General features: G+C 32.8%; 1 protein-coding gene across 3 annotated transcripts in view; it reads left to right on the plus strand.

Moving 5' to 3' along the window:
• Nucleotides 1-1,096: 1,096 nt before the first annotated feature.
• The window catches only part of LOC118742435 (electron transfer flavoprotein beta subunit lysine methyltransferase-like), a 59,386-nt gene continuing 45,676 nt past the window's right edge, over nt 1,097-14,806 (plus strand). For 2 of the 3 annotated variants that reach the window (XM_036474500.1, XM_036474501.1), the window contains exon 1: nt 1,097-1,259. In XM_036474500.1, coding sequence (XP_036330393.1) covers nt 1,138-1,259 — 122 coding nt within the window. In that variant the 5' untranslated portion in view covers nt 1,097-1,137. Of the gene's footprint in view, nt 1,260-10,740; nt 10,875-14,806 lie in introns of all 3 variants that reach the window. The other variant, XM_036474502.1, reaches the window with a different exon arrangement.

Raw genomic sequence — 14,806 nt, forward strand, 5'->3', positions numbered from 1 at the left:
CTTCACTTCATACATACTAAGTTATGTATTTTAGTTATTTTTGTTTGAAAATTAAAATAGTACACTTATCCTATAATAGGGATGGGATATTCGAAGCGTCGATATTCGAGTTTTAATCGAATTTTAGCTCCAAAATGGCGAGTTTTTAAAACCGAACTTTGTGTTGCTAAAATTCGGATAAAATCGAATTTTTCTAGAAAAAATCGAGTTTCATCTTTATTTCCAAAAAAAAATCATGTTTTTCGATCTGATGCATCGAGACAAAAAATCTGTGCCAAGAAGGAACTGTTATTCCAAACTAAAATTTAAGCAATTTTTTGTAAAAAGTACTTTTTTTTATTTTTTATTTTAAATTTTTAGAGGCTTTTACGTTGGTAGCATCAAGCTTTTGAATGAGAAGACTCCTAGTAAAATAGTTTTCTAGAATATACCAATCCTCTAACGACCTTCCAAATTTGCTTTTTGCGGGATTTATTGAAGTAAAGGTCAAAATGACCCTTTTAGGCTAATAGGTTAAAATGTTCTACGAAAATATTTCCCACGAAATTTTTTTATAACCTTAACTTAACCTTTCATTTCGCTCAGACATTTGTTTTAACTATTTTTTCGACTTTTTTGAAAACTACTTAGGCCGAGACATGAAAACTTTAGTAGGCCATGATCAAAGTCCGGGCTAGTTTCCTACAGTTTAATTTGAGTTTAACTTTTTAAACAGGTGGCCACTCTCTTCAAGCACAACACAACAACGTTCAACAATCGTTTTCAAATTGTTAACAAAGCCAAATGTTTATTGGGTACTTATTAATTTATATAAAATAACGAAAAACACATACATACATAACTCAAAAGTTACGTTTTTGGAGATTTCATTATGCAATTAATAAGCTTGATAAGGAGAATATGTTCAGTCTAACAGATGACCAAACTTCCCAAACATGGCGAGGATATGTGTCTATCCATCTGTCTTTTTGTATATCAAATGTATGAATTGATAAAACTTTTTTTCCCTAAAAATTTTCAAATACTTCGATATATTAATAAACGTGCGATATACTTATGTACATATTTCATCGAATGAAATTTTCTTTGCAGCCTCAATTTACTTACTACATACATATATATTAAATATATATAAGCATGTGGCGACGCCTAACGCCAAACCATTTTACTATTCCGTGGCGTCAATGCGTTCAATATCAGCGTGTGTTGCAAGACCAACGTCATCATTCTGGAGATCATTCGCCTTCTCGAACAAGTGGGTGAGTAAACGCGAATATGGGTATTTGCTGTTAGTTTTGAGTCACCTTGACAATTCTCATTCATGTCAGCTGATGGGGAAGAGCATTTGAGCCGGTTATTTTGAAAGTATTATAAGTCATTTCCATCTTTTGTGCTTAAGTGGTTGCATCTATAAATCATTCTAGCGCAAAAACCTAATGACAAAACCTTTTATTTTGGCTGTGGAAGTTGAACGAATAACAGACGCGTTCAGATACAGGTAAGTGATCACTGATCACTAAAACCAAGCGGCATGAAATTAACTTATGCCACTTTCAAAATAGACTGCTCATTTATTAATTTTAAATGCACGTGCACGCTGATTTCACTTTCATTAAAATTGTTATTCATAAGCTAATGAAAATGCTTTCTTACAGTTGAGTGTTTTTGGGTCCATACATACACATGCATATATATGTAATATGAAGTACAAATAACCTGAAAGCCCAAATCGTCCAAATAGTTAAGCAGGATGATTTTTGTTTGGGAACTAGGTCAACAAAGCATTTCTCAAAAATATTCTTTAAATACTCGTATCAAAATAAAATTAACTCATGACAATATGCTTGCTCTCAAGACTTTAATTGACATTGTGTAGATGATTTTAGCAGTAAGAAAATAACTGCGATCTCTACAAACGGAATTACACTTATCTATTCTTATTTACCATATACCTCTTTCGAAAAAAAATTTAGAATTTTTTGCACAAAACTAAAACATATATCTATTTTGCCTTTGCAAAAAGAAGCTAGCAATTTATAATCTAATATATGTTTATACATATCGTCGTTTAAAGTACAAAATCGCGTATCGTCATTCTGTAAAACCGCGTAACTGACTTTGGCTGCCAAAAACTGGATTTGCTCACACAAGCTCTTGGCTCAATCCCTATCCATTAGTCCTGAAATATACTAGCCAGAAATGCGATTTCTTTATAAAAAAAAGAGAACCATTTTGAAATATGAGTGTTTTTACTCTCTAGAAAATAATTTATGCAACCTCACATACGCGGTTTTGTACTTTAAACGACGATATGTACATTAGGGTGAGCAAAAAATAGTTTAAAATGTTTAGCTCTCACCCCCTAGGATTTTTCTAAATGGAAAAAAGAATAACCGTATTCTTTTGTCTTTGAAAAAAATAATATTTAGAACTGCCTCAAAGCCCATACGTTTTAGATTTATTTATGGGGAAAAAAAATTGTCGTAGAAATGCCATAGAATTCTTGAAAGTCGATATTTTTCGTTCGGAAAACTCTGTTTCTCTTCAGGAGACTTCCAATAATAATACGCAACTGTGTTTTTTTTTTCTTTCTTCTTAAACATTGTGCGTCAACGATTGTTTTCCACTATCTAACTTATCATTAAAAGCAGGCATATTTTTAGATGACTGGAATCACGCTCATCACTCCCGTTCATAAAAGTGGCAGTAAAACTGAAATCTCCAACTAACACCAAATCTCGAAACTTCCAACAATTTCAAGCTCTTTGAAAAAAATCGTTATGGCAAAATTAACTTTTGCTTTCAAGCATTTTATTTGTTCAGCTCAGCATGGTTTCGTTCCTGGACGCTCTACAATTAGTAATCTTCCTGTATTCTCTAATTATTGCATTTCATCTTTTACAGATGGGTAGCAAGTAGATGCTATTTACACAGATATATCCAAAGCTTTCGATAGAGTCTCCCATGAACTGCTACTGTCTAAGCTTACAAAATTAGGTTTTCATTCCACATTTTTACGCTGGGTTGAGTCCTATCTAAGCAATAGAATAAACTACGTTGTGATTGTCAATGTTAAATCATTTACCTATATCGCGACCTCGGGAGTTCCACAAGGAAGTATACTTGGGCCTCTTTTCTTCGTCATTTTTATAGTTGTTACATTAATTGCTGTAATTTTCTTTTGTATGCCAATGATTTAAAAATTTTCTTGAGAATTGGAAGTCTATCTGATGTTTTAACTCTTCAAGCTGAGTTGAATAATTTCACTGAGTGGTGTCAAATAGGTTAGAAGTTAATACACAAAATGCTTTGTTGTAACTTATTCGAAGATCATCCAGTATAAGATATCTTCATCCTATCATATTTCTGATACGCTGTCATCTCGTGTTCTCAAAATACGGGATTTAGGTGTTGTATTTATTTGACTCTACTTTTACATTTGTTGAGCATCTTAATTATGTAATGCCAAATGCTTTTGCTTCTCTTGCCTTTATTAAAAGATTAAAGATCCATATATACGAAAGCTTTTGTATAATGATTTTGCAAGATCAAAACTGGAATATGGAAAGGGTGAAAACACCATGCCAAATATAAATAAACAAGTAAGAAAGGCTAAGTTCGGGCGGAGCCGAACATTAAATACCCGGCGCAAGTATTAAATATATGTTTTTTCACCCTTCCGAAACCTTCTGCTAGATGGTAAGCCGAGGTGTATCAATTTTGAGTAAAATAGCGTCCTTCAATTTCGAAATATTGAAGTTTCAAGCATTTCTTAAATTTACCGTTATATGAGAATCGGCCGTTTAGTCCGATTTCAATAATTTTCAACGTTTTGCTTACACGTGGCAAGTACAATAACCATACCGAGTTTGGTACAAATTGGTAGAACGGTTACCGAGATACATATATGTGATCATAAGTGGGCGGTGCCACTCCCATTTTCCAAAATTTTACCATAAACGTATTTCTTGGTAAAGAATTGTTGCAAGCATCAATTTTGAAAAAATTAGCTTCAATATTTAATGATTTATCGAAGATTTTGTATTTCTCTAAATTACCGTTATATGGGATGTGGGCGTGGTTATTGTCCGATTTTAAAAAGTTTCGGCGGTTTTTTATGCTGTACCAAGGCCAACAACTGTGCCAAGTTTGGAAGAAATTGGTGTAGCGGTTACCAAGATATACACATGTAACCATAAGTGGGCGTGGCAACGCCCATTTTCCAAAAATTTATAATATTCTTATTTTTCGTCTAAAACTTATTATAAATATCAATTTTGAGTGAATAATCTCCAGTAGTTACTAAAATATTGCAGTTTTCGTATTTCTGAAAATTACCGTTATATGGGAAGTAGGCGTGGTTATTGAGCCATTTTAAAAATTTTCGGCCATTTGGTATTTTATGCGAAGGCCAACAACTGTGCCAAGTTTGGAAGAAATTGGTGCAGCGGTTACCAAGATATACACATGTAACCATAAGTGGGCGTGGCTACGCCCATTTTCCAAAAATTTATAATATTCTTATTTTTCGTCTAAAAATTATTGTAAATATCAATTTTGAGTGAATTATCTTCAGTAGTTACTAAAATATCGCAGTTTTCGTATTTCTGGAAATTACCGTTATATGGGAAGTGGGCGTGGTTAAAGTCCGATTTCGCCCATTTTCAATACCAACCTACCTTGGATTAAGGGAAACCTACATACCAAATTTCGTTGAGATATCTCAATTTATGGCTTAATCGATTTCTTTTTTCATCCTGATCATTTATGTATACATTTGTCTATATCTATCTCGATTCGTTTTGGCTGTTACAAACAACCGTTATGTGAACAAAATTAATATACCCTTGTGCACAAGTGCGCTCGGGTATAAAAACGGCATATCGATTGATTTAAGTCAGAATAGGTATTCAGTCCTGTACATTGCCGTGATTGTTTCATGCCGAAGAGCTATCCCCCAAATGTTTGAAATGCTTTAATTTTTTCAATATAATTTTGTTCCAATTTGCGCTTCGAGTAATACTCGAAATTACATCTGGATATAATATCTAGCCATTTCCGAGCAAAAAACTACTATTTAGTCTGTGTATTTCTAATATTTGTGACATTTTATCAAGGCCTTCCCTGAGGAGCCCTGAAGTTCGTAAGAAGCAGCGTAAAATTCAAATTTTTTAGATTTTCCTGTGCAATGTGATATGCATCAATTAAGAAAAAACCGAATTTTGATTCTTGTATTATTTGGATCGATTCACGGATCGATTCGGAACTAAAAATTCGAAACAAATCGAATCGGAAGGGCTCGATTAATCGATCTTCCATTTAATCTATTTAAAAGCGGCATCTCTAGTCGAAGTTCGAGAATGTGGGAATGTACATACGTATTAGTTCTTAACATATGTATATTTTTTTTCTTTTAATAAATATAAAAATTTCAAGGACATTCATAAAGGTTTAAAAAACATATGCAATAAGTATTCGTCCTTGTTCACAAAAACTTTTTTTTCAATTTTATAGAATTTTCTCTTTTATTTGATACGCATCTTGCTATTCTACATTGCAATGCATTTTTGAAATAAAGTTTTGACTTAGCCAAAGTCCTTTTAAAAAATCCTTACGCCAGAGAAAAACCAAAAACGACGTTATTGATGTTTTTTATACACACATACATACATACATAATAAACTGCCGCACGTTGTTATGAAATGAAATTAAACACCTCCTAGCAACTTGCACTTTTGCTATTTTTAATGGTGGTCTTAATGCGCTGTAATATGTTAATATTTATTCGTGCTAACATATTCAATTAATCACTATCAGCAATGGAATTTTAACAAAAGTATTACAATAGAATTAGGTGGCTAGAGCGTGTAAGCTCTTTGGGCCATTAAGATCACTCGCTGCTGACATGACAGAAATTGGTATTTTTCCATAGATGCATCGAAACACCTAACTTGCATACGTTTTTAGTATTTATACACACTGCTTCCAAATACATTTGCATCAACGATTCAAAACAGTTAGGAATATTATCAATGTCAATGACTTTGGGTTGACATGGTCTAGACAGGTGAAGAGCACGTAAACGTCACTACACTACACTACACTACAGATGCTTAATATACATATGTATGCATATACATACATATCTACACAATTACTACCAAACGGCTAACCCATTTTGATAAGCCTAGCTACCCTGGGCGCTGAACAAATTAGCGTGAAAATTTACATCAGCCATTGATAGCGCATTCTGCATGGATGTATATCTTTGTATGTGTAATTAGATAAACACCTGTCCATGCATACGGATTTTGAAAATGAAGAAACAAGTATTTGAATATAAAAATAGGTAGTCAATGTCGAAACTATGCGATTGAATTCACGAAGGAATTATGAGAGACTAAGCTTTGATAAGCCGAATATGTATGCGGTTGCCACTGGTTGCTTGGATTACTTTTCTATTTGTTACGTAGGTAAACGCCCTGGGTACAAGTGCCCCAGATTTTTTAACCAAAGTCTATTACGCAATAAATAACAATGTACACTTATTAATATAACCAGCTTTCACTTACCGACACACATAATATTCTCCATACATCATTTACTTTTAATAATAACTGTTAAATTTGAACTTGAACATACAGTATTTTGCTTTGCCATATTACAACAGAAGTATCTATAATGACTAAAAGACTAAAAGTAAAGGAACGCAAAAAACCAAATTTTTAGTCCATTTTGCGTATTCTTTAATTTCCGTTAATTTAAATTCAGTTGAGTTTGTCACTTTTCAAGATTTTGCCACGAAAAAATTAGTCTGACTACTTCGGACTGAAGAGAGTCACTCTCACTGAGTGTTGCTCTCTCATTTTTGTTGTCATTTTCGAGTTGAGGAACGCTTTTTGGACTAAATCAGACTATTTCGGACTTTTTCTGACTATTTCTGGGAGATAAGGAACGCAACTATTATAGGTTAATTTTCTTTAATATTAACAATACTGATTTTCGTATCCCTTGCCTTTTTTATGTTAGTTAAACGGCCAATGAAGAAAACAGTTCGCCAACATTGCAAAAGTATTCTTTTCAAGTTTATTCATTCAAGTCCTGAATATTTTATGATTTATTGAAGCACCGAATACTTTAACGTCAACTCCGTCACAAACTATGTGCAAATTGCTTTTAGGTATTTATGTACGTTACTTTCCGAAAAAGATTATGTTCGTCACGCCCGTCACATGTAGGGTAGCCTGATGCGCTGTTTTAATCAGTACATATACTTATTTTTTTATTGTACTGATTTTTTAGAGCCCGAAATCAGTACTCAAAATCTACTAGTTTTTTGAGTTTGTACTGATTTTTACATTTAGTACAAATTTTTGTAAATTGGTATAATTGACATTTAAAAAAATGGTTTTTTGGACAACTCATGTGTGTGAGCGGATTGAAAGCAATTTATTGAACGTGTAAAAGCAGCGTTAATTAAATTTGAACTATTATTCAATAATAATTGCTTGATTCCAATCCAACATAGTAGCCCTGTTCCAGTTACTCCACGATTTGCAAGTTTTACAGAAAAGGCTGTTTCCGCCATTAATAAACCTTAGGAAGGTGGTGACCGGGAACGACTTCCGGTAAACCCCTGCAAATCGGGAAGCGCCTCATGGTCAAAAATTTTGGTTTAATTTTTTAGCCGAGCTGCGACTACTGCCTTTTTTAATCTTCTATAGTCTACTTTTTAAACCAGTCAATAGTTTTAAGCAATTTTTAATATATTCTGGTTTAAATTTTAGTCCAGGGAGTCGAGAAAATGATGTTTTGCTATGAGTGGTCTAAAATTAAAACCAAAAAGTTCGTGGTTTAAAAACCAAACCAAAATGTTTTAATTCTAGTTTCTAGGTTTCATATATAGAAAATTTGGTCGTGTCGTCGAGTCGGCGGCAGGTAAACGGAGCACGCGTGCCACCGGCACAGCCATAGAGATCAGGTTGATACTACACACTCCCGGGGGCTGCAGTTTCGACAGCCTTGATCTAAGTCAAATTACAAATTTGAGGTGTTGCTTTGGGTAACTTTTGTACTTTCTATGAGTATAAAGGTCCGTCTACATATAACGCGTTCGCGTCGACTTGGAGTTCGCGAAGCTCGTCAAAATAGTGAAATTGTCAACATTCAACTTTTCAATAAGAAAAGTAGTTTATTTTTCTTTTAATTGTAATTGATTGTAGTTGGGTTGGCATATGAAAAAGTGAAAAAAGCAACAATAGTTTATAAGGCGAACTTAGCGCAGTGGGTAGACCACTGACTTTGTATGCTGGGGTTGCTGTGTCGAAACCCAATGACCGCGATGAAGAAGTCTGATGTGGAAATGTGGTGATCTCCGAAATGGCAGCTATAAATTCTACTGTTTATAAACTATTATTGGTTTTACCACAATACTTTTTCATATAAAACGGCCTCAAACTCACTAAAAAAATGTTTAATTTTGAAAATACTAAGGAACCCGCATGGTTTTAAAACGCCCAAAACTTAGTGTCTAAAACTTAAAAAATATTTCAAATTTTAGTCAGAGTTATAAAAGATCCGAGTGCCAGTGAAGAGTGGTCTGTTTTCAATTTCATCAAATTTCAAATCACCCTATACCGATGAAAAAAGTTCTTAATTAGAAAATAAAATCAAAACCTTACCACACATCTACAGGTAAGGTCTTTAATTTGACCTCTCATTTTTGAAATTCCCTTTCAAAAGTATTCTCAAACTATAATCTTTTTACATCTCTTTCATCTGACATTGTGATACACATGTATTTCAATAAACTGATGAACTAATTTGAATTTGATTCTTCGAACAAATGACAACCTTCCTAAATAAAGGTCAGGAATAAAGCCTTTTCAAACCCATTTCAATTGATACCCATGTCTTAATATATCATCAAAATTATTGAATAATTTGAATTTATCTTTTTAAACACGTAACATCCGTCTTCAAACATTCTAAATGGTTAAACTAAAGATTTCTTAACATTATTTTGTTTGACTACGGTATTTTTATATTTCAAACCTCCTTCGATTGATACCCATATTTTAATAATACATTTAACTTATTAAATAATTTTAATTTAACTTTTGAAACGGGTGGCAACCCTCTTCCAACGCCTCAAAAATATGCTTAGTGTTCCAACTAAGGATTTTAATCACTTCTTCGTTTGACATTCATATTTTGATGTTTCATATAACTTGTGTATAAGTAAACTAAATTCGACATTTCAAGCAGGTGGCAGCCCTCTCCAAGATATTTTCAAACTACTACTTTCTGAAGCCCCTTTCATAGTTTTCTTACCTAATATGATTTTTTAATCAGGTGGAACTCATCATTTCGATTGATACCCATCTTGTTATAGATGATTTATTTTTTAAATAATTTGAATATAATTTTTAAAAGGTGGTTGGTACAGTCCAAGCCTTTCAATATGACACCTCATTGATTGTTAAATAATTTAAGGGTAATTGTTCAACAGGTGGCAACTCAGGAGAACTAAAACCAGTTTACACATCTACAGGCCAAGCGCTTCAATTTGGCATCTCATTTTTGAAAATCGAGCGAACGGTACAGATCTTTTGTCCTGGGCAAAAAATCGATTCGCGTATTTATATATCGTCGTTTAAAGTACAAAACCGCGTATCAACAAAATGCAAAACCGCGTATGTAAGGTTGCATAAATTAATTTCAAGATAGTAAAAACACTCATATTTTAAAATGGTTCTTTTTTATAAAGCAATCGCATTTCTGGCGAGTATATTTCAGGTCGAATGGATAAGGATTGGGCCAAGACCTTGTGTGAGCAAATCCAATTTTTAACAGCAAATGTCAGTTACGCGGTTTTGCAGAATTACGATACGCGGTTTTGTACTTTGAACGACGATATATAGATATGATTTATAAAAAGTATAAATAAATAATATCGATTGCTTATATTCAATAACCTCTATCTGCAATTTTCACAAAAACTACTTTGCGATGTTAGAACCCATGTGGGACTTACCTGTCATCACTGATGTTAATTCTGACTTTGCAAATTAATAGTAAATTCTTCTGTCAAGCGTTGTTCAAGGTCATCATTAATATCACCGATGGCAGTTAAGTTTTAGGTGGACTTTTATATCAGAATCTACATTAATATATTGAATATAAGCCCTTGATATATTAAAAACGGTGGCTGTGGTTCAAGTGTTAGATAATTTAAGCACACCAAAAGTTTTGTAGGGGTACATGGTGCAATAAGCAGGTGAATTAATAAAACAGCTTTCTCGCTTTATGTTCTGTCATTCGGCTATCGTATAGAAAACAAGATAACAGTGCAATTCTGGCAACTGTCTTTCTACTCACCACAGTCTTTCGAAAGACAAAAGTCTTTAAATGTTAAATAAGGAAATGTTAGCAGAAAGTACAATATTGTTTGAGATATACGAAAACGACTTGGATGACAATTTAAGAACAATTAAATAAGAACAACTCTATTTTTTGAGTTTGAAATCAGCATACGAACATTAAAGGATTTAGTCAATTAAAACCAGGCGATAAGGAATATATCTACGGAAAAAGTGTGGTAGAGCGTCAACCATGTATGTATAGATATGAATGTAGATAGGCATAAACAATTTCGCAACTCAATGTCGTACCTTTGCCGCAAAAGTGTAATAACCCAAAAAACTAAAAATTCTATAAAAACGCCTTTTATTTTTACAGTGTATATACGCTCCCATGGTAAAAATTAAGACATATTTTCTTCTAATGAGCAATTGTTAATCGACATGACATCGCTATGACATTTTTACATAGGAACTTAACTTTTCTTGGATTGTGATGCTATTGCTGAAAAGGTACGTTACATTTTACATTCTTAATGTATACAATCAATCTTATTTACATATGTGTGTATTTATGTATACTAGGGTGGTCCAAAATAAGTAAAGCCGGAATTTTAATGCTAGGATTGTTCTATATCGAAAAAAATTTACCCCTATTCTTTATTTAAAAATCAAAAAATATTTAGAGGCCGCTCAAAGCGCTCAAAATTTCCCATGTATTTTATATGGGATAAAAATACTTTTCGTTGAAATGATATGGAACTCTTGAAAATCAATATTTTTCAATCTGAAAACTCTGGTTTTCTTCACGAGACTACCAATAACCGTTTTAAACGCTAAAAATTTTTTATTTATCCCCCATGGCATTTTCTGGGGGTTTGGCGGACCTATAAGATATAGTTACTATAAAAAAATGGTTAAAAAAATAATTGGGTATTATTGTCTGGAGTCTCCTGAAGAGAAACAAAGCTTCCCGATCGAAAAATAATGATTTTCAAGAACTCTATACCATTTCTACGAAAAGTGGTTTTCCCCATATAGTAACATACATGGAAAACTTTAAGCGCTTTGAGCGACCTCTAAATATTTTTTTGATTTCAAAATAAAAAATAGGGGTACATTTTTTTCAGTATAGAACAGAGAGCATAAAAATTCCGACTTTACTTTTTCACATGCATTTTTGGACCACCCTAATGTATACCCAAAGTATTTATAAAAATAAATGCGCAAATCGTCCATATCCTAATTATTAAAAGTAGATAAAAAAATATACATATGTATGTACATCCATACATATGAAGGCACCAGGAGGCCCTAAAGGCCGTTACCTAAACGTGAAAAGGTGTCAAGTTCATTTTTTTTGATTGTTCAGAAGAGACGATAAATCTATGTCGTATCGCATTATCATTCTGTATCAAAAAATAAATTTTTAAAAAAGTGGACTTGGCACCTTTTCACCATTAGGCAGTGATATGAAACTGTCCGTATCTTTATTATCTTATCGCCAGCAATTATAGACAATTTCTATACAATTACATAAAACCCGTTGAATTTGCTGAGTAATTATTTTCTATCAATTAAAAGTGCTTAGAAACCAGTAGTTTTCAAGAATTTAGCGGCAAAATTTTGCTTGGGGTAGGTCGGGAACAACTTCAACAAAAAGTTAGTAAAAAAAATATCATAACAAATGGTCCGATAACTGTTTCTGCGCACAAGTTATTGATAAATGTGTGGGTTGGTAAAAGTGTGCAAATACTTATAGATATTTATATGAGTACTACAAAATTTCCATGTGCATATGGTTTTAAAAATCTAAAAAAGAGAAATAATTAGGACACAGCAACGCGTGAAAAGTGAAATGAACTTGGTAACAGCAGCAAGAAGAGATTATCTAATTGAATCCATTTTTTGGCGTAGATATGTACATACATATTTTTATATACACACATACATACATACATATATATAGTAGTATGGATGTATATATGTACAAGCGTATTCGAAAGAAAAAACCGCCAACAAATATTTATAGCAATTAGTTACAGCTAGGCAAAACATTACTTAGTTACTTAGGCTCAAATATTTTCAGCCTCCCTTTGTAAAACTCTACTATTATTTAGATCTGAATACTGTTCTTACCCTGCAGTAAAATGTAATAAGCGCCTGTCGAAAAAAAAGCAGCGGGCGGTGATATTCGGTCCCCAATTCGTGCCCATAAATCCAAAAATGAAGTATTGATTTTGCCGTCTTATTCTCTTGGGTTGGCTAAATCAGTGTGAAAGTGTCAGTTGACGAAGCGCTCTGTAACAAAAAAATGTAATGCTAAAGTTTAAAAGAACGCCAAAAGCGATAAGGGCGATCGATTTTAACTTTGTAAAATGGGTTTTTATTCTACATGTCAGTTCTATATAAGGATTCATTTTAAGTTTTTTATTACGGTCAACTGATTAGTATTTAATGAAATATTCAAGTGAATTTTTTAATACAAACAGTTTAAATAAAATGTCGTAAGTCATTTTCGCACCAATAAAAAAATTATTTTTGTTTCAAGATAATTGTATTTTAAACTATAATGCTAAATATTGAATCCGACCGCGTCCTTTTGTTTAAACTCCGATTTTGTACCATATTATATTGAACGTTTTTTTTAAGGTGATTTTTTTAAATAAATTTTTTCAACCGATTTCGTGCAAGATACGCGTAAACATGGTTATATTATAATTCAGTACCATTTTTAATTTAGAATTTTAAATATAAACTGGCGATGGGCATGATGATAATCGCGGTTTTTTATTCAGGTTTTAATCCGTTAAAAAAAACTGTATTAAAAACCTAATCTCTTCGGTTTACCGAAAACAAACCGAATTGCAAAAAACTTTGCAAAAACCCAAAACACATCGATATCAAAGTAAATTAAATTTTCACATACACTAATTACTTACTGCTATGCAACGCAAATTAGTTAAAACAATAATTGCGATTGTCCAATATTTTTCATGGTAATTTTTTTTCTGTTAATTTTGTATTAAAATATGGGTTATGTTTTAACAAACGATATATAAATCAACTTTTCAAACCTTGTACGAAATTTCAATATTCACAGTCGACATCACAATCGATTATGCTTAGCTACTGGATCAGCAAACAAAAATTGAGTAATTAATTTGAAGTTTGTGGTATGCCGTAAAATTTTTTTTCCTATCTCGAAGAATTGCATTGCCATTGCTGCTTAATGTAAAAACTGAATTTTCGGTTTTCGGTTTAAAAGCAAAAAAACGATTAACACCTAAATTATAAAAAAAACTGAAAAAGATCATTAACCAAATTTAAAAAAAACGGTTTTTGGAAACACCAATCTTATTTGAACATCCCTACTACATACTTAAATATAACTCAATTTTACCTGAATTTAATAAATATTTTTCAAATTCACCACATTTTTTTTATTTCAGGCGCCATATTGGATCGGCCATTTTGTTTTTTGTTATTTTGATTTCAGATTAGAATTTAGCTAACCTATTAACTCTTAAATAATTTAAAGATAAGCCATTCTTATAATTATTTTTAACAAAGTTATTGTGTTTAAGATTTTAGACGCAATATTGGATCGGCCGTTTTGTTTTCTTTTTTTCAGATTCAAATTCAGGGACCTCGAAAGCCCTTGCAAGCCTGAGTTCATGTGAATATACAATTTTTCACTCCCAGCTCAAGAATTTGAACTGAAAATTAGTCGTAGCTTAAGCTCACATTTATGGATGAGGCACAAGATGGCTTGGTGCCCCCGCTGCTTCTTTTTTCGACTGGGGCTTATAACACTTTCCCGCTGAGTACGAATAGTACTCAGATCTAGATAATAGGAGAGTTATACGAGGGGAGGCTTAATAATGTTGAGCCTAAACAGCTTAAAGTGACATTAATGTCTTGTTCTACATGTAACTAATTGCTAATATCTTTAGCAGTATAAATACTGAGTTTCATTTCATTAATATCATTACGCTTTTAGTAATTGAGCCGTAAGCATCGGAGCTGTCATCAAATTCCTCACAAAGAAAATCAAAATGCCGGCGGAAATATTTTAAGAGATGTCTACAGTATATTGGTTCTGGACCTTCATTTTCCACCTCCAAACATTGGAACCGAGAATTCAATCATGGCAGGGAGTCGATGGAAGATAATCGCAGGGCAGGGCGTCCACACACTGTAGTTACACCTGTTTTTGGGGATTGTTAAGGTATCCGTTCATCGACTATCTTCGTAAAAAAATACAATGAGCGGAGACTATGTATTTGGAATTCTGACAATCGCTACGCAAAATTTTCGTCGCTAAAATGAAAAGCAATTGTGTGTAAAAGTATACAACATGGAAGCCAAATCTGGCAGTGTGGTGAACATGAAACTAGATGTTGCGTGTTGTTAGATGCGCCTGCTATTCGAATATAAAGACG

Source organism: Rhagoletis pomonella, unplaced genomic scaffold, assembly GCF_013731165.1.
Source record: "Rhagoletis pomonella isolate Grant_MI unplaced genomic scaffold, Rhpom_1.0 Rhpom_scaffold_00007, whole genome shotgun sequence".
Taxonomy (NCBI): domain Eukaryota; kingdom Metazoa; phylum Arthropoda; class Insecta; order Diptera; family Tephritidae; genus Rhagoletis; species Rhagoletis pomonella.